Raw genomic sequence first — 20,102 nt, forward strand, 5'->3', positions numbered from 1 at the left:
AGTACGTTAGTACTTATACATTGCAAGCAATGTCATTAATTCAACGTTCAAAGTTTATCTTATACTACACTCTTTATCAATTAAAAAAAAAGCTATATGAGGATTACCTAACAATATTACAGTGAAAAGCAATGCAGGTTTGAAATAAATTTTGGATGAAGTTTTTAGACATTTCCAGGGGATGCCCAGTGTACATGAACTTATATGAATTTTTTTAGTTTCAGTTACATGACAGTGCACTTTGACAGATTACTTCTTAACTTCAAATACAACAGTGACGCTCATACCTCTCTCTCTCTCTCTCTCTCTCTCTCTCTCTCTCTCTCTCTCTCTCTCTCTCTCTCTCTGCTTTGTCTCTCTTCCTCCACTCTCTCTTTCAAACAAGGGCAAGACGTGCCATTCGTGGTAAAACAGCTCACTAAGTCTTTCTTTCACGAATAGACAACTTCCTTCTCTACCGTCTATGGTTCAGAAGACATGTGAGAGTCACAGTGAACAGACACGCTAAAACAAAAAGCGAGACTGCTAACCGGCGAAAAGTATCGAAGGAATAAAGAGAATGAAATCATTTGGCAATGTGGTAGATATGACAATGTAGTTAGAATTTCAATAACGTACTTTGTTCTGAGGATAAGCTGCTTTCTGAGACCCGGTAAAGACTTTAAAGGTATACAGTTACCTGTAATCTAAATATGCCCATATATGGTCAAAGGGGCGTTCCTTGGTATTCAAAATGCCCATGTGAGGGCGCTGTTTTTTAAAAAGCGACCACCCGCTTAAAATCTGTAATTGGTTAGATTTTCTCTTTCCATAGTATCTATGGCAAAATTGGAACAGGTGACAGTATACCTTTAAACAATGGTGAGGATTTAATGATCTTAATCAGAGCAATTAAAGCTCATGTCGAATCAAGAAATAACCCCCGCCGCAGGAGGGTATACACGAGATTTTGGTACAATGCGCGACATATAGCACGAGCCGATAGGCGAGTGCTATATGGAGCGAATTGTACCAAAATCGAGTGTATACCCGACTGCGAAGGGGGTTATTGCTATTATATTATATCAACTTGCGTGTATTTGTTGTCTTACTTGGGTATTTTCATCATTCTAAGCGCCAAATGCAGAAAACGGACGTCTGAGAGAACGAACGTCGGAAATTCTGCGCCCGAGACCGAGCATTTTTATAAGTTGGGATTCCGTACAGGCACACAGTATCCTACGATAAATACGCATTACGTCCATATCGACATTGCATTTTATTCGCATGCAACACAAACGATACTTTAAAAAAATACCTGCTGCACTCACGTCACACACAGAAAATGGGTCAAGAGTTCAAATCAAAAGAAAAAAGTAACAATTTTTTTCGTAAATTTACATAAGAACAATAGTCCTTGCTTTTTTGCCATACTAAAAATAGATTTGTCTCATTCTGTACCGCATACCGCCGCGACATTCAGTGGTGGCACAGTGAAGTTACAGGATCTATTTCTGATGAATAATTTGGACGTTAATTGTACCAGAAAACAAGCAGTTTTAAAATAATCCAGCAGACTTGCGTTGACTGCAACTGTGATGAACAGTTGTGCAGATTCTGAGTGTGTTGCCAGATGCAGGAGAGCTGGACGCTGACACTGCTCGTTGCATTTGATGTCAAATATCGTCGCAGTCGTCAGAAGTCATCCCATTGTTGAACTTCTTGGTCTACATCGTTAGGACATCCCGATCTGTTATAGCCCAAACTTTGGTAAATAATATCTGACGTACCGTTACTGTGAGGAAGTGTCAATTTATTTGTGTATGAACGAATACTATCTTCATTTTAAAGAGCGGTACTGGGACATATCGCGTCTCGACTCCCGCAAAGTGCACGGTGCGCTGTCGCCCTAATATTTGTGTGCATCATACCCCAAACGTGCTGCTTCAGAGATGTCTTTCATCATCGATCCCAACTTATTTACACCAAGAGGTGAGTTACAGACCCACACTTTATCTGTGTATCATAATTCGGTCTTCAGTCTTTGAAACAAAGTGGACTGTTTCGGTCTTTCTCGAGGGTCTATGGTTTAGATAGGTACGTTCAAATGCACCGACCGGGCAATTTTCGAAAATGCTGGTTTAGGGGCCCGTTTTACCACCGCTATCAGTGCTAAAACAGTATTTTAGCATCGGTGGAATGAGCTCTCGTCCAATCAGAATGGCGCATGGTAGCATGATATCATGTCGAATCAAGAATCTACTACTGACATACATGTATTGACATGGTGACTGGTCAAAGTTACTGCTAGTTTTACTTACAGATACTCCCAGAAACCTGGTTTTGGTCATTTCTTCCCTCCAGAGGTCAGCTATCTCCTTGTCCCTGTAGGATAGTGTCTCTAACGTCTTGTTGCCGGGCAACGAGTTGATAGTTTTGTTCAGTGTTAGAGCACACGCCCAAACAGCATCGTAGGCGTAGGCGGTAGGGTCTTGTGAAGTTGGTGTGACGTGAGTTCTGTTCAGAATGGCGTTTATCTGGTGCATGTACTGCTCGGCGGTCTACAGAGAACGGAATATGTACCAAACCCTGTCCATTCATCGTACAATTTAATACGACAAAAAGAAATATAGCTGGTTTACACGATAGACCCTCGAGAAAAACGGGACAGGCAACTGCTGTTGTTTCTTTGTGCGATCTATCTTGGAATATATTGAGTTAATATCGAGGGTTTATGTTTACACATATCCAGTGTGTGCATGCACACTTTGAAAATTGAGTTTCATCATTTCGTTTTATGATTTTTTTTTCAGCAAAATACTGGGCACTTAACAAGAATCACGCACGATATTCATTTAAAACACTTTTGCTCTAGGAAACTGAAAATCAATACTAAATCGTTATTTAAATGGAACAATGTGAAGAAAAAGGTGATGAATCTAATTAAGAGAATTCACTCTGATAGTTGCCAATCTTGTATGGCATTTAAAAAGACTGATGCTGCAGTCCTTTCTCTAGCGCTTTGAATATATCGTTTGTCGAGTACATCGATTTGAGTCAATGTCTCTATTTTCACTCACACAATTTCGACTTGTGTTGCCTTATTGTAGGCCACAAATTCACTTAAAGGAAAACAGTCGTCGAAACTGCGCCTGTGCGAGTTTCTTGTTTACAAACAAGGTATTTCGTGAACGATATCTAGATGCACCTCATTATCATTGCTGCAACATTAAAATTATACGATGTAGATTAGGACAGACATGTTTTAACTTTCATCAATCACCATCGTACCTTGGATACAGTGTTTGCATTGGTCGTACGGGTCCCATACAACCTTTGAGCGCTGTTCCGATGACTGTATCCCTTTAAACACAAGAAGTCACGCTGTGTTTACTTGAGACTTTAGGAAAGGTTAGTTTTTGCTCGACTTTGTCAAAATATTTACAAATGATCCACATAAAAGAGATGACGGCAATTTGCGCATGCATTGCAGAATGTGTAGATGACGGAAATGCGCGTGTGCGACTTTATTGTTTACAAACAAATTTAAACTGCTCAAGGTTGCCAGGGACCCTCACGACCGATGTATCACTGTATCTAGGGTACATTGGATTGATGGAAGTTAAAACATGTTTGTTAACAACGAATACCGTAAAATTTAAATGTTGCCGCTATGTTGACTTGATGCATCTAGATATCATGCATGAAATACAAATTGTAAATAGAAAGTCGCACAAGCGCATTTCCGACGACTTCCTCCCTTTAATAAGAAAACCGCTATTGACGATTTTCTGAAAATACCAAATAAGACTCTTAGAAATGTGACATGGACTTGGATCACCTACAAACTTTGAAGCTGTCGGTCTTGGATCGCTGCTTAGTGTAGCCCATACAACGGTGAAGTATCCAGCCAGAGCTGTCCGCAGTTCTTCAGCCGTACAATCCAGATCTTCAATATCTGTCTCCCACCATCGTTCAGAATAGTAACCTATGATGAGCCACACGTATTTAGGTCCGTACATACCTTGCTTGTACGCCTGAAGTGGATACCAAAGCAATGACAGTTACAGATCACTTTGCACGTGAAGAAAGGACAATGTTTTGATATTCTTGTTGCAATATATCGAAGCGTAATGTTCATCATTTTCGGTTTCAAACATTAGTTCGAAACGTTTCTGATTGTCTTCAATAACCGTGACAAGTAGGCCTAATTTCTTTCTTATTGAGATCATCTATTTTTTTCAGGATAAACGTATCATAGACTTGCATCTTGTCTAAAAATGGGGTTTAAAAAACGCTTATAGTCCGCATAGACATACTCCTACAGACCTCCCCTTTCCAGGCGGATAGTCGTTCGTTCGATATCGTCTTGCAGACGAAGTGCAAAGCAACGACAATCGACCACAAATCCACTTATATCACGAGAATTTTTGAAAAGGCCGTTGCCGTTTCATTTTCATTTTGTTGTCCACTGTTTTCTCATATAGATTGCTGGGATCACTGTAATGTTTAGAATCGTGTAATGGCGGTAAGGACTATCATGTTATTATGTCCAGTGAGTTTGCAATTAGGCGTATATTCAATTATCCGCCATGCTCTGTTGCCTATGAATGATTCATCAGCAGTGTCATATTGTCAAAAGCAAGGAAAGCCGCCAAGAGTGGCTATTAGTGGCTATACAGACAGCGTTTCGCATAAATAACTGGTAAGCTGAGGAGTGCCGTATAGTAAACACCTATTGCCTGGTCATGAGGGCTATAGCGCCCGTCTATTACCCCGAGGGGTCGTATGTTACCAGAAACACAACGATTCCCCGAGGCCGTAGGCCGAGGGGTATAGCGATGTGTTTCTGGTAACACACGGCCACGAGGGGTAATAGACGAGCGCTATAGCCCGAATAAAGACCAGGCTATAGGTGTTTTATAACACACTATACATGCTCATGTTGTATTGTTGCATAGTGTGATTTGATATTTTGCACCGCAACAATTCATTGTGACAAGTTTACTGGGCGATGTTTCCACTGTGGTTTCAGTTGTACGTGGTAGTGGTACCACTTTCTTTCAAAAAATATTCTAAGCATACCTAGCGACATCCTGAGTTGTACTTTAATCTTTTCCGTCGATTAGCTGTTCAAGTTCCTACGCTGTTAGAATGTTGGGAAATGTTGGAAAATCTGTTTCAGAGAATGTGTATTCACCTATCCCGGGCACCTATCCCGGACGCACATCACGTTCTAGTCACCCGCCATTGTTGCAAAGTGCTGCAGACGACACTACGGTCACGTGACCGGACACTTTTCCAAATTTGGTCAGAACTATTTCCCTAGGGAAATAGCTTTTAAAAAAATACCCTCTGACGTCACTTTTGTCGATCTGGTGGGACTAGACGTATCTATTTTCTCGTCACGTGACGTATTCTGGCAAATCGCGACACGGAATGAGCATATGGTGTGTTATAAAATGATTTATTTTGAACTGGCGTACACGGGTACAGCCAAAAGGAAAAGCAATTTCGTTCACATCAAAAGGCTTGTGTTCACTTATCTTCACTCGTTTCAATAAAATCGGTCATGATATGATTATTCTAATTAATCGACAAGTCATATTAACAGGTACATCTGTGTATTTTAGTGTCCGTGCCATTTAGACCAGCAAACTTTTCTACTTAATTCCTGATATGCTTTCAATCAATCTACAGTCTCTCCTCGATTCTCCTAACACTGGAGGCGCTTCTGAACAAAGCAAACCACAATGGTGAGAATTTTGTTTCAAAGGTTTGCAACAATTTCGACCGCAATGTTGTCCCCAAATTAAATATAGTCATTACTTACAGAATTATTCCAAAAGACTCCTTCAAAATTGGTAAGCGCAAACTTACAATATACGCATGCCAATTGTTTCTTTCCGCCTTCGTAGCGTTGACTTCAATTAAACTATTTTTAATTCCAGAGAACTTTTTGGCAAGTAAAGTATTACGAAAAGATATACCTCAACAAACAAACACACCAAACGTAACAGCACAATAGCTATTGTGATACCAAATTACATAGCGTGGAGATAAATTATGCATATGAGAAGGACAAATTTAAGGACAAGACGATACGTGATTACGTTTAGTCTGTTTCCTTCTCATGAAAGATTTTTTTCCAGACTTCATGTAAATTCTGGTAGCTGTATTCGAACCTAATATTATTTAGACTTTATCTGTCCAGATCCCCATAGTGCATCGATTGCCGCTGACGTGATCGTCACATAGACTGTTGATGTGTTTTGCGCATTGACTATTGTGTCGTTGTTATTGGATGGTGGTATTGCCTGGCGGCGATTTGAGAGAGATAGAGAGAGAGATATCGCTTTGCCAACTGATTGGCTCATACTGAGTATTGCTACTTTATTGCTCAAGAAACCCAAACCTCCTCTTCTGATAAAATCTGTCCACACTTGTTTTACACTGCTTCAATGTGTAAATATCCAAGATTATCATTACACAGGTTCATAATTTATCTCTGTTTTCTAAAGTAGAAAATTGTCCTGAATAGTTTGCCAGTCACTGACCTACCTCACAAAATACGCGTCTAGCTGCCGCCTTGTAGAAATTTCCTATAATAATCCTTGCGTCTTTCTCCTGTGGAAAGAGTTGACGGAGAAGATAAGGTGATGATATCAAGCGTTTTTCTCACAGTCGTCTCGTCTGTCGTCGTAACGAGTTGTTAAGAACAACTCCTAGAGTAGATTCGGCGGTTTCACTAAAACGACGACGTAGTGTTAAAACAATTCCGTTCCGACACATGTAAAATGATAAAGCGCTTAACAAAGCCAAGCTTACAGATTTTAAATCGGTGTTTTTCAAGGCCTGAAGCTTTTTCCTCTATCGAACGAAAGTTTTCTGGTGATCTTTGGTCTGCTCAAGGTTTGTGGTGGGACATTACGGTTTAGAGACGATGCTATTCTCAATATTCAGTTTGCACCTCTTGAATTTACAAACATACACGCTATACGCAGATTTCTATCAATTTGATCCAAATGGATGGGATTTAAAGCACGGCATCGAACTTTTTTATGTGTGAAGTACACAGCCACGGGACACCATCTCGTGAAATGAAAAATTCTGCTGTCTTTGTTAGCTGGTGCAAAATTTGACTGAAAGCATAGAGCATTAGTGTTATCAATTCATATTCTCAAATTGAGTGCTTGCGGCCATTCTGATATATTATGGCAAATGCAATGCAATGCAATATGGTGATTTCATACTTAAATGCCTTCAAATAAATCAAAATGTATATCAAGAGGTAAAATTGTAAATGGCGATGTAAAGTCGCGGTACAAACCTTTAAGACCCGTACTCGCTCAGACGGATCACGAACAAACGATTCAGCGGCAACCAAAGTCAAGTTTGCTTCGACAATACCCTTCATTAGGTTTGAGGATGTCTAGAAAAAAAACAGAGGAAATTAAGGTAACGTAGATGCAACGATTTGGAAACAAACGATAGAAATGATGGTTGTAAGAACTGTTGACAGATTGGCACGTCATTGAGTGCCTTCTGTAGTAAATTCACCTGATTTGCGTCGACATTTTCGTAGAATATTTTTAGTTAGTGTGCGCTTGCAAAGTGAAAGACGTTTTTGCGCAAACTGTCTTCAACGAAGCTTTAAACCATTCTCTTTCAAAATTAAGAATCAAAATAAGGGGTCAGTGTGCAAGTTTTGATACCAGAGAAAGAAATTACTATGAATTCACTGGAATTTGAAATTCAAACTGGTCGCCATCCGCATTTTAACTCTTCACGGGAAATTTAAATCGAAATTTTATTTACTCCAAGAGCTTCATAATGAGTCCCGACATGCGTCAGTCCAAAAATGTAAAAGAGTCTGAATATCTGTCACCCAGACGAACTCTGCCTATAAAAGTGCTTTATTAAGGCATATGAACTCGAGTCTAAGGGAAGAAGTGAGAAAGGTTTGTACTGAATCTCACACATACACAAAAATTGCCAATTTATTTTTTTCAGAATAAATAAGAATTCTACCAAAATTAAAGTGTATGTATGTATGTATGTATGTATGTATATATGTATGTATGTATGTATGTATGTATGTATGTATGTATGTATGTATGTATGTATGTATGTATGTATGTATGTATGTATGTATGTATGTATGTATGTATTATCTATCTATCTATCTATCTATCTATCTATCTATCTATCTATCTATCTCTCTATCTATCTATATCTATCTATCTATCTATCTATGCATCTAGGTATCTAGGTATCTATATATGTATCTATGTATGTATCTAATTCACTGCGCATTCTGTGTAAATCATCAAAGCTATACGTGACCATCACGGGAACATAAGTTCAATGCTTGGATCTTTCTTGATCTCTAGACTCTAAAGAGCACTAGAGAAGTCTTACAAGGGGGAACGCCCTGCACCGGATAATTCACAAGTAACCAAATCAAGTTCGTATATTTCAGTACGGATGCACCTATTTACGGAATAAGGAAGTACTGACCGTGAAACGTGACAAATGATAAAGGATGTTTGTCGATATTAAACGTTACGATAAACATTAGGAACCTGGTTAATATTTAAAGATCAATAGTAGGAAGGGAAATGTATGTGTTTCGTTGTAGTTCCTTCCAAGATATAAAAGTTACAGTCATGACACTGTGCAGGAACTTAGCCCTGGTGCACGACAGAACAATTTACAATACCTAGTGAACAGTGTCCATGAACAAAATACAATCTATTTGGGTACCGGCGAGAGATGACGTAGACAGAAAGATAAATGATGTGAAAATTGATTCAGCAAAATGATATAACATTGTATGCAAAGCGGATAAACTTCATTTGGATATGTGGATAAATCAATGAACCGGACAACATTACCAGTTTACAGGGCCAGTAACTCTGACTGTTGATGTGTTTTTGTTATTTTTAATTTGTGTGTCAATTGCAAGTTCTTACTCTCCTCACAAATGAACGCTGAAACATCCAGTATTTAGATTGATAACACGACTGTATGTGTAAAATGCACTGTAACTGTTAACTTTTTGGTTCTAGCCAAGACCAGAATTCATTTGTCAACAATAACACCACGGTTTACACATGTACAGGCTGAGTTGACAAGATGAATACTTTGTATGTGAACATGCTTTTGGGAGTAGAACAACAAATAATGGTTGACTTTAAAACAAAAGCAGTGAAAAAATCGTCAAAAGTTGGCATTCCTAGACCCTTAAGGTAGGAGCACAATTGCAACCATCTAAAAAAAGGTTTGCTCACACAAATTCTCGGTCGAACCTTTCCAATATGAACTGTGTTTGCTTATCAAAATAACTTGCATCGTGCATCCACAAGAGAGACCGATTACTCTGTTCAAGGAATTAAATATACGTGATCCTCGTGGAAAATATATCATGCCCAAACAGACGAGCTGTCCACTAGAGTAACTACGGCCATTGTTTGAAAAAAAAATCAATTTTTGCGCACGGATTAATCAAATTTCGGGCGACGAAATATTGTCTTCATATTGTTCTCAACATTGCAAAACGGAGACGATTTCAATTATTACTGTTATAATAGATATTGAGATGTGCGGCCAGGGAATACTGTATATTTCAAAAATGAAAATGTTACACATCAGTGCATTCAGTATTTGTCAATAGAAGACACACACAGCCTAAATTTGCAACTTTCATCAACGGTACCACCGCTAGACAAGGTAACTTTACATTGGTGATATTTGTCAGGTTTCACCGTACAAAACATACATATCGAAATGCGTGACGGCAATCTCCCTGATTCTGTACGAATGCACGACTGAGAGTAGTATTTTGGGTCCACAGGAAATTATCAGTGTAGCAAGGTTTCATGTGCGTTACTTATTTCTCGTACTCGGTAGGTAGCCTAATCGCCAGCAACGTTGATAGAAGTACTCAAGCTTGCGCTTTGAGGTTTCATTATACAAACCCTTTTTATATTTCTTTTCGGGTCTCAATCATTACTCGGATAAACAATTCGTCACTTGATTTTTTACCATTTCTATACAACTAAGCAGCTTTACGCACAGTGACGCTCGTTCTTCTAAACTGTGACGTAGACAATCATGTTGCAAAATGTTGATATATTATGTATGTTTCATATTTTAATGCATAATCTACCATCATCATCTAAAATACCGTGTCTGATTGTATCATTCACAGAACTTGATTCGACTTGGCGCTATTAAATCAAATCTTCTGACAATAAAAGCTAGACCAAGAGAAAAGGGACAGCATGATTAATAATTGATTCATCTCAAAACGAGGAAACGTTTGAAAGTCTGAAAGGGGCATATCGTTTACGTATCGTGAAACAAAACTAGTTTTTGTGGTATGACAGTTACGAGAAACTATGAAAAGGAAGACGAAAGGAGGGACAGAAACATAAAGAGGGAGAGAGACGGAGAAGTAAGATATTCCCATAACATTAGCGCGACGTGATGTCAGCTATTTCGAAAGGAGTGAGCGTATCATTGACATTATCAAGATCTATACACAATGCTGTTTGGATGTGGGGACAACACGTTTATGTTTACTTCTATAGGTCTACCCATCATTACACAAACATTTTACTCTTGTGTTTACAAATATCTATTCCATCACTATCTTAGCCACATGGCAGCTTTGGCGACCCACTCGTCATCAGTTCCAGCTCTCCGTTTTCAGAATTCTCCGGAAAACGACTTGTCTCATTATTATATTTGACATTTGAGGGAAATTCGAGACATGATGGACAGAAATTGCACCTAGGCTACGTGATACTTGATACTTTAAAATGTTGTAGCGTGGTGTATGTAACACATCTTACTTCACAATATGACGTTCAATTATTCAAACACTTTTCCATCGAAGTGAACGAGTGGCGCTGGATGTGCAGGCAAACCATATCATTTAGACTCGCTTTCTTTTTAGAAGGTTTCCAAATGAGAATGTATACTTATTATTGTATAGATTGACTATAAACAACAAGTCGTATCTCGATTAAATATCACAGTGTTACAATTGCCTGTTAGGTTGATGCAGTGTGATGATTTGTTAGTATCGATTTAACACAATAATAGGTCGGTATGATATTTCAGAGTATTTATCAGACAATCTCGTTGCTGACGACTACATAGTAATCTCGTATGTACTCATTACAGATCGCCTCCTTTCTTCCTTGTACGCTTTCGCCTGAGAAAATCGGGCTTAGCGGCACATTAACTCTATATGGACACAACAAATGTGATAATAACCGGCACATTATCGTCTGAGTCGTCGTGTCTTCTGCAGTCAAGTCAGCCCTGCACGTGCTTTGTTAAATGTGCATTTAATACGAATATCTCTTTACCTGAGAAACCAATCCGATAATGGTTCTGGTACTGGCTGACTGGCAAAGATTGGAAATTCTTAAAATTATTTATTGCCAGATACATTTACCTCGTAACGATCACACAAATGGTTAGAAATGTATAATCGAAAGTGTGTAGACGCATAGATAATGTTATGGGCCGATTCCGCATTGAGCGTGTCAAGCCGTAAGTTGCTACCGTAACCCACAGGTTTAATATGGACCGCCAACGTAGTGGTTTTATGGGAAGATACGTCGTCTACTCTATTACCGTACAATGGCCCACTTCTTCGTGAACAGAGACGAAAGTCTCTCCTTCATCCTTGTTTGTTGAGTAGTATTGTAATGGGATAGGAGTGACCTAATCGACGATGGGCAATTCTACAATCTTATGATGTTTGCCTATTGGTTTCACAAGCGGCATAAAAATAATTTCTTTCAGAGGTAAGTTCATGGAATTATTTCGTATATAAAGAAGGATTTTTCATCCGCCGAGCGAAGTTCTATTTTTAACTCTGTCGAAACTCGACTCAAAGGCTCACATACATACGGCAATTGGTTGATATTTAAACGTGTTGGTTCTTTTCAACGCTAAACTGATAACATTCAATGGCGGAGATATTATTTTTGATTTTACGAAATCCGACAGCATATTGTCCCATAAAACGTTTTATTGAATCTGATATCGTGTGTCTCGAGCGATATCTTAGAGTTAAGAGACGCAGAAAGGGTCGGTTTCGTTGCTCACATGCAAACGTTCACCGTTTCAGCTTCGAGCTATTATTCACTAAAATTTGACAATTGGCAAGTATTTTTTCATCATACACACTATGCTTTCACCGACCAGCATTGGCCAACAATTTTTGCAGCTGGCAGATGATACAACGTAAGATGACAAACCGTATTGCTTACGATCAAATTTACTTTAAAAGGAACTGGTGAAAGTATGACATGTTGCCAACAAGAATCGGTGCTCGTTGTATATCCAGACTTCAAAAAGTGTCATTTCACAGACAAGAGCTTCAGAAAAGCTTGACTTATTCAGTAGTAAGGCTAAGATCGATAATTTGCCCTACATCATTACATTACTGTATTGAAAAACCAAGCATGCATAGTCATCCTGTTGCCTCCTTGTTAAGAACAGACTCACACTCTCACTAAAACGGGAAAAGTCACGGTTTTGTTGGAAAGTACGGTTAATGTTATGTTTGAGAAATATCGAGTTTCGAGATTTTTGGCATGAGTAAATCCCCTTGATGTGATTAACTTTTGCCCCTTTAATTATGAAATGAGTCAACATCATGTAAATGGTAATGATCACGGCTTCGAGAAGCCGACGACGATAAATAGTCAGGACTGATATTGTCCTATTTTACATCAATGCGCCTGACAGTGGCGAAATTGATTTTCCTGTCGTCAGAACAACGCAATCCTCTGAGTGACGGTACACGTGCTACTTTCCTCTCGTGGCTAATTGCTCTCGCGTGGAAACAACATGTATCTTCACACATAGCTTCACCGAGGATGTGGAAAGGATATCACTTACCGTGGTGTGCGGCTCTACCAGCTCATGGATGGTTGCAACGCGGGTCCACCCAGCGGTTCGTATGAAAGCCAGTCTTGCAGGATTGAATTCTTCCATCGATGGGATTGTTCGGAACAAGTAGGGGTATTTCTGACGGTTGGACAGTGAAGGAGATGAACCGGCGTACGAAACCTGGAATTAAAAATGATCGCGCTAAAATCTGTATAATGCAATTTGTGGATACAAAACACAGTTATTCCTGGTAACCTGTGCAATCTTTTCTTCAAAACTGACTTTAGCTAATCCAAGTTTGAATGGATAAATATTATTCAATTCAAATTCAAAATAGAATAATAGAAAGTTGTTCTCATTTCACCCGTTGCACGGGTGCAATGAAGCTGTGGCGAGATGGTTGGCGACAAATTCCTATAGTCATAAGATGCTGTTTTGCACCGCATTTGTACCTATAGTTTTATTGTTTTTATTTCGTTCGTCTGGTTTTATTTTTGTTTGTTTGGGGGTTTTTTGTACTGAGATATCTCTTTTTTTTAAATGCGATAGTATCTCAATTCCGATTGAAGCAACACAGTGCAATGCATTCTTTTGATGAGTGCATAGCGCCACGTGTAAGCGTTTCCCTACATTTCCGTACTATAGACACCGTGATTAATAATGCATGGTGTACAGAGACTGATTCTATGGTGTGTGTGCAATTCTGATGATAAGAAAAATAAGAAATCTTTTTGTCAAAGGAAATATCAATCTTCAATTTAAAACCTATGAAGTAATTGAATAGTCAAAACATGTGGATTAACAGCCACCTCAAACTCTTCAATAATATACAGCGACTCCTTGTCACTTGGCCATGTTCAGTTCAAGGAACAGCAGTTCTTGGAGAGATTCATTTGTCTGTCTGTCTGTTTGTCTGTTTGTCTGTCCGTCTGTCTGTATCTGTCTGTCTGTCTGTCTGTCTGTCTGTCTCTATCTATCTATCTATCTATCTATCTATCTATCTATCTATCTATCTATCTATCTATCTATCTATCTATCTATCTATCTATCTATCTATCTGTCTATGACATGTATTATCGATCGAGCGAGCGATCTATCTATGTTGTGTATGTTTGTATTTGTGTGTACGTGCATGCTCGTCTACATTTGTGTATGTGTATGATACATGGTTCAGTATAGGCCTAATGCCACGCTATTATTGTACAAAGTCTTCTAATAATCATTGCACTCCTTCAACTTAATTAAGTCCCACTCTCGTTGGCCTGTTCATTAATGATCTTCCTTACAATTTTGATAATAAAAACTTTGACCCATCAACCCTTGATAAGACTAGTATCAGCTTGTTTCTTTAAGCTGACGACATCATCATTCCGTCCAAGACTAAAAATGGATCACAAAATTGTTTGGACAAACTACCTTTGCAAACTCCAAAATGGCATCAATCGCTCAGCACGGATAAATCAAACATTATGATACCAATAAGTCAAACAGCTATTGGGCAATGACATATTTTTAATGGGGGAAAGCAACTTAAAATAGTTAATTTAATACCTTGGTTTGGTTATAAGCGCCGATGGAAAATTTAAAGTAGAAGAGAAAAATCTTTGGAAAAGGGATATGAAAGCAATGTGCTCTTTAAAAGAAAACAAATCTCTTGTTTGCTGCAGCAGCTAAATATCATAAAACATTCTATGATGTGTTTAACAAATTCGAATAGATAATGAAAAATAAAACCACATCAATTCCTCTAGTACAGTTCATATCAACATCTATGAAATTGAGAAAGCATTGCCTATCAGGAATGTAATTTTCTGTATTCTTTCTCTATCTTTGATAAGATTTATCTTATCATTACTTTTTTATGAACATACTCATTTGATTTTGTAACGCTTTCCCTCCCTCAATAGGGAACTTTTGTTTTCCATTAAAGTTAAAGTTAAACAAATCAGACTTTGGGCCTAGATTTTGCTTGGGTAGCTTAGCTTTTGTATTTGTTTTCGCATTTTTGAAAGATTAGACCTCGTTCGAGGGCAGCAAACGCCAAAGGTAACAAGAGGATGAAAGAAAAATACCGCCCACTTCTCTCTGCATCTGATTATAATTAGATTGTTAACCTGCGCCTGCTTGTGTGTTTCCCTCATCAGTGGCGCCGCTTCAACCAAATTTTGAGTTAAACATATCGAATTGTTTCCTATTATTTTCTATGCGGTTGATCAAAAATCGTTAAGTAAGTCAGAGAGTAAAAGAGAGTAACTTTATCACAGTAGACCAAGGCGATGCGATACCTTGAAAAGTCATTGCACTATTTTCTCACCTGAATTATGTTCCACACACCAGTGAGCTCAGCAGTCGGCTCCACAGTCATGGAGTAAAGACTCCCAACGATCATAAGCTTTGTTGGGGGGTTGTGAAGTTGATAGTACAAAGCATCGAGGGTAACTCCGATTTTCCCCTGTCGTGTAAAACAATAGTTATTGTCATGAAAGCGTGGGACATTCACAGCTCTACCCTTTGCAACGATGACGTGTTCAGAAATCGTGCGTTGTTTCCTTTCTCTGTAGTTTGATCAAATGAAAAACTAAACAACAGGTTAAGAAAATTCAATGTAACATTTAGCTTGCACAGCTGGCTTGCAAATCAAACCCTGAGATATTCTGCTCTAACGAATTCGAGACCAGCTTCATTTCGTGATAAACATGTATCTGGCCAACATATATCCGATACAAACTGATCGATTTTATCATGACGTGTGGCAGTAGCCTACAGTGGTATGAAGTTATTTCAAAGTCGCTGCGACAATGTAAATAATCACAAGTTTCACCATCGCGTGATAAGAACTGTTCATGTATGATCCATCATTAGCAAGAAATCAGTGTCATCAACGCCAATTCGATTCATCATCTCAGTGATGTTGCCGACCTCACTAATCAAGATATACAGATCCTATCTCAAACAAATTGCCAATACCAACTTCTCTGTGCAATCATTTGCCAGTTTCCAAATCTAGACCCCGGCCACGGCCTCGCCGGTCCCGCAATCATTCACAATCACCAACCCAGCCGTTCACTTCAAAAGTTTCTGTGGCATTGCTTGCGACATCTTATAACCATAAATATTGTTAGCATCGAGGTATTTCATTTCACATACAGGGGAAGCCACAGTTGTAGCCGCGAACGCTTTTGTGGTTCGTATTCCTATGATGTACTGTACATTGGCTTATGCCACTATAAATGAATCTTTGTACAAATCTACATCTGAATCTTTTAGTTGAATCGCATTGCCACAAAAAATACTCAAGATAGTAGTTGAAAGAGACCATTTCTGATCGGGATTCTTTAACTAGCAGCCGCGGTTAGTCGAGTCGTAGCTGCCAAAAAATTTTCTGGCAGAATAAAATTATTCCAGCAAATCTTTCTATGTAGTGCAGTCATATGGCAGCATTTTTGGGTACGACAGACAGTCTTAGGTTCATTGAGCGATGCAATGGCATATAGGCTACAGGGGTTAAATTTTTGGCAAAATTATCACAGTGGAGGTTTAAAAATGCGAAACGGACAAGAATGATCGAGCTTTGGAAAAAAATACCGAAAATACCGAGGCATATGAAGAACAGCAGCAAACTAATTATTACTTGGAAAATGAGAAAGGAAATAAAGACTTTGAAATTGAGAGCGCGACTGAAAAATGTCTTTCAACTTTATGCGGAAACCCACCAGCAAGAGTTTAAACCAAAACCGAACTTCAGTGATTATCGTAAGCTTTCTTCGTCTCAAAAGAAATGGGACGTAATTGCAATTTTGCGATATCAATTATTTAGATACACTACGTTCGGAGAAAATAATATGTCGAAGCTTCTACGAAGACATAGCGATATTTAGGAGTTTTTTATGAAAGAATGGTATAGTTTATAAGGAACATATATACATTTCCTAAGGGTAAATCCAGGACAAAGGATGGCTGATTATAACTTGCACGGCAATATTCTCGGTTTTGTTGAAAATGTCAGATAATCAATTTTTTATAAGACTTTATTCTATTGGAGTCTTTTCAGAATGCAGTCTGAAGATGACACACATGTCCACCACCCACTTACATAAAACATGAAATTCTTGGATTAATGTACGACATGGGAAGCAGAAGGGAAAATATTCATGTTGAAATGTTAGGGCCGCGGCACCGAGCGGGGGATAGTGGGGTGTGCTGTTAACGCTTTGAGTGCTGAAGTTGGTTTTTTGATGTATTTATAATATACGCCAGCAATTTCTTTCAGATCTATACATTTTTTCCAGATATTCCCCAAAATTTTGATCAAAAAGTGCAGCCCACACAAATGTATGTCCATTCGGTCCAAAATCATGGGCAAATTACAGAAAAATTCATAAAAATAAATTGCCCTGATATTTTGGGAAAAAATAACAGTGCTCAGGGTTAAATAGGGGTCACCATAAAATGCACTTGGAAAAACAGAATTGCCCAATCATTGTTTGTTAATCTACCCTTCTCAGTGCTCCCCGTCTTTCTTTAAGACACTCCAGTAGCAATATCGTGAACACATGTTTTCTCAAAATTACCATAGAAGTGGTAATTAGTATCAAATTCAACTAAAACTGGGTAATCCGAACTTTGTACGAATGGCAAAAAAGCCTAAGAATCTGCATTCATTTGCATGAATTTACATTTTCTTTACTGAATTGAGATCATGGAGGTAGGACGGAGATTACAAACACTGCACACAATACCTCCGCATATCACAACCATGGATTAGTATGGGGTGCACTCCCTTACAATTCTAGTACTTTACTGTATCATTAAAATAATTTCCGAAAGACTTGATCTAAGTTTCCATATTCCTTTTCTGTATTTACATTAAACTATACTCATTGAACTGTATTATTTACACCCTGGCACAAGCTGGACAAGTTTTTAAAAGCAGACACTGAGTCTCCGATATTAAAAGAATAAAACTGCTTTAATAGTAGCACAAGCTTGCAAAATGTTTACATTAAAAACATTACAAAGATAATTGAAACAACAAAACAGAGCACTTTGTAGTAAAAACATTGAAAACGGCATTAATAATGTTTTTTTCAAGTTACCCAATCCAGAAACAGACTTAATTAGTCTAATTGATCTGTATAAAATTGTTTTCACAGCAGATAATGAAACGGGCATTTTCATTCCCTGATTCCCCAGTCTGCCATTTTTGATCACTCGAAGTTCATTCGGTTGCAAAAACAGTTTTGCACTTGGCATTTTTAAATATTTATTTCCCTTTGTCATCTAATTTTATCATATTTGCAGTGGTACGAACCACATTCATGAACTCGCCAACGTATAGATTAATGAGACGATGCAATACTGGCCCGGTCCTATAATACACACAGTGCCTTTTAGTGAAACTTTTGCTCAGAGGTACGAGTAACCTACAGCCTAGATATCGTTTATGCACTCCAAGTTACATAATTACCATTGTCCATGGCATTTTAACAATCATTTCAATCAACGGCACTGCTAGGAAAATAGACTTTGCGCGTTTGCTGATGTTAATCGTTACAAACGCCATGCGTACATCCATGAGGTCACGCACTGACTCGAGACACAAACAATTGAATGGAGTGATAGTTTAGACAAAAAGCTATTGCGGTGTGATGGGTGACAGACTTTGGATATTTTTTAAACACGAATATAAAATACTAAAAAATTAAGGAAAATCTTGTCAATAGCGAAAGGAAGACGTACTTACATGTATCTACCTCTAAACCTACAAATGTTTATAGCTTTCCAATTGCCATCCCTATCTCCCTTTATACGGTGTATCCTTTCTTTGGGGAGGGTACTTATAACAGATCGCGCAATGTCACAGTAGACCCATTCATCTAGGGTAAGTACGACAATTGAGGCAGGTGCAAAAGCAAAGTCTTGGTAACACTACTTTAGCTCATAACGCTTTACATCAATCCGTCAATCACTTTACCGTCAGAAACAACATCATAACATCGATTTATGATATCGAATGGTTTATTTTGTTTCCTTTGTGGCTTACAAACAATCTAAAAAACGATATTTAGGCATGAGGTCAAGTCGCCATACCTTTTATACCTTCACGCTTTTTCTAGGCGCCATTCAGGCCCTCACGACAGTTTTTTGCGCCTGCTTTTGAAGATATACTGTAAAAGGCTTAATTATTAACGGGGATTAAATTTCGCGCAATTCGCACAAACACTAAATGCGCGAAATTAAAACACCGCTATTTTTTTTTAGTAATAGCGCGTGAATGACGCGAGGCCGCATTCAAGATTCAACACTGCCTGAAACTTAGTAGGCACTACCCTTTTCTGAGAATAAAATCACCTCTTTTTTTACGGTGCAGTATCGATTTCTCATGAGAGACAGCAGGCCGCCAAATTCAACTACAATTCTTTGCCAGTTGTGATCTTCTTTAGATCCTCTAAACGATGTGTGTTGTGGTGGTGTTCTGGCCATAAAGCTTTATATTTTGTATTTCTTGCGGAGCTTGAATTCAAATTGTCTACTGTCGTACGAAAAAGTACAATTTATTCGCCTTACCTTAGTTTCATTTGAAAGCATAACCAGCTCATAGCCAGCCAAAGTATCATTGTCCCTGTTGACGTGGTCAACTGCAAGATCAGCCGCAACTTTGACGGCATTAGCGGCTGGAAAGTGCATCGGAAAGAGCCCTCCGATGTACAGCGGTGTTTCTGATGTGCTGCGACCGACCAACTTCAGAATTACGAGAGCTGTCTTCAAGAAGAAGAGTGACATCTTTTTGAGATTCCTGGACCTAAACGTGATATCGCGCTCAGAAATTTTGCCTGTCGACAGTACCGAACCTTTTCGAGTATGCAGTCCACGTAGGCTGCGTTCCTTTTTTGCCAATCATAGAACTGACTGATTAACATAAAACTACGTCAGGGGACCGCGTTTATTCCTTCTCAAAAACCCGGATATTTGTGAAATTCTCGATGCATTTTCATGTTATATGTTTGATATATTTATGTCAAAGTTAAACTTCAGTCAAAATCGAAGTGACTTTAATCACTGAGAGGGATTCAAGCCAGGCTCAGCCCTGAAATTGGTTCTTACAGGAACAGTTTCTTTCTGTGTGTTGGTCATGATGATTCAATGATTGTTACTGAAAAGCACGTCATAGTTTCCGACAATAGAGATTCAAACGTGAAGAAGGT

General features: G+C 38.5%; 1 protein-coding gene across 1 annotated transcript in view; it reads right to left on the minus strand.

The window, feature by feature from the left end:
• LOC139132258 (gamma-aminobutyric acid type B receptor subunit 2-like) overlaps positions 1 to 19,754 on the minus strand; it is a 38,355-nt gene extending 18,601 nt beyond the window's left edge. Inside the window, exons 1-7 of the mRNA XM_070698647.1 lie at positions 19,465 to 19,754; positions 15,212 to 15,349; positions 12,907 to 13,077; positions 7,310 to 7,411; positions 6,541 to 6,606; positions 3,825 to 4,016; positions 2,301 to 2,540 (exon numbers count right to left, since the gene is read on the minus strand). Of these exons, the coding sequence (XP_070554748.1) occupies positions 2,301 to 2,540; positions 3,825 to 4,016; positions 6,541 to 6,606; positions 7,310 to 7,411; positions 12,907 to 13,077; positions 15,212 to 15,349; positions 19,465 to 19,680 (1,125 nt within the window). The 5' untranslated portion in view covers positions 19,681 to 19,754. The remainder of the gene's footprint in view (positions 1 to 2,300; positions 2,541 to 3,824; positions 4,017 to 6,540; positions 6,607 to 7,309; positions 7,412 to 12,906; positions 13,078 to 15,211; positions 15,350 to 19,464) is intronic.
• Positions 19,755 to 20,102: the final 348 nt, after the last annotated feature.

Source organism: Ptychodera flava, chromosome 4 (assembly GCF_041260155.1).
Source record: "Ptychodera flava strain L36383 chromosome 4, AS_Pfla_20210202, whole genome shotgun sequence".
NCBI classification, from domain to species: domain Eukaryota; kingdom Metazoa; phylum Hemichordata; class Enteropneusta; family Ptychoderidae; genus Ptychodera; species Ptychodera flava.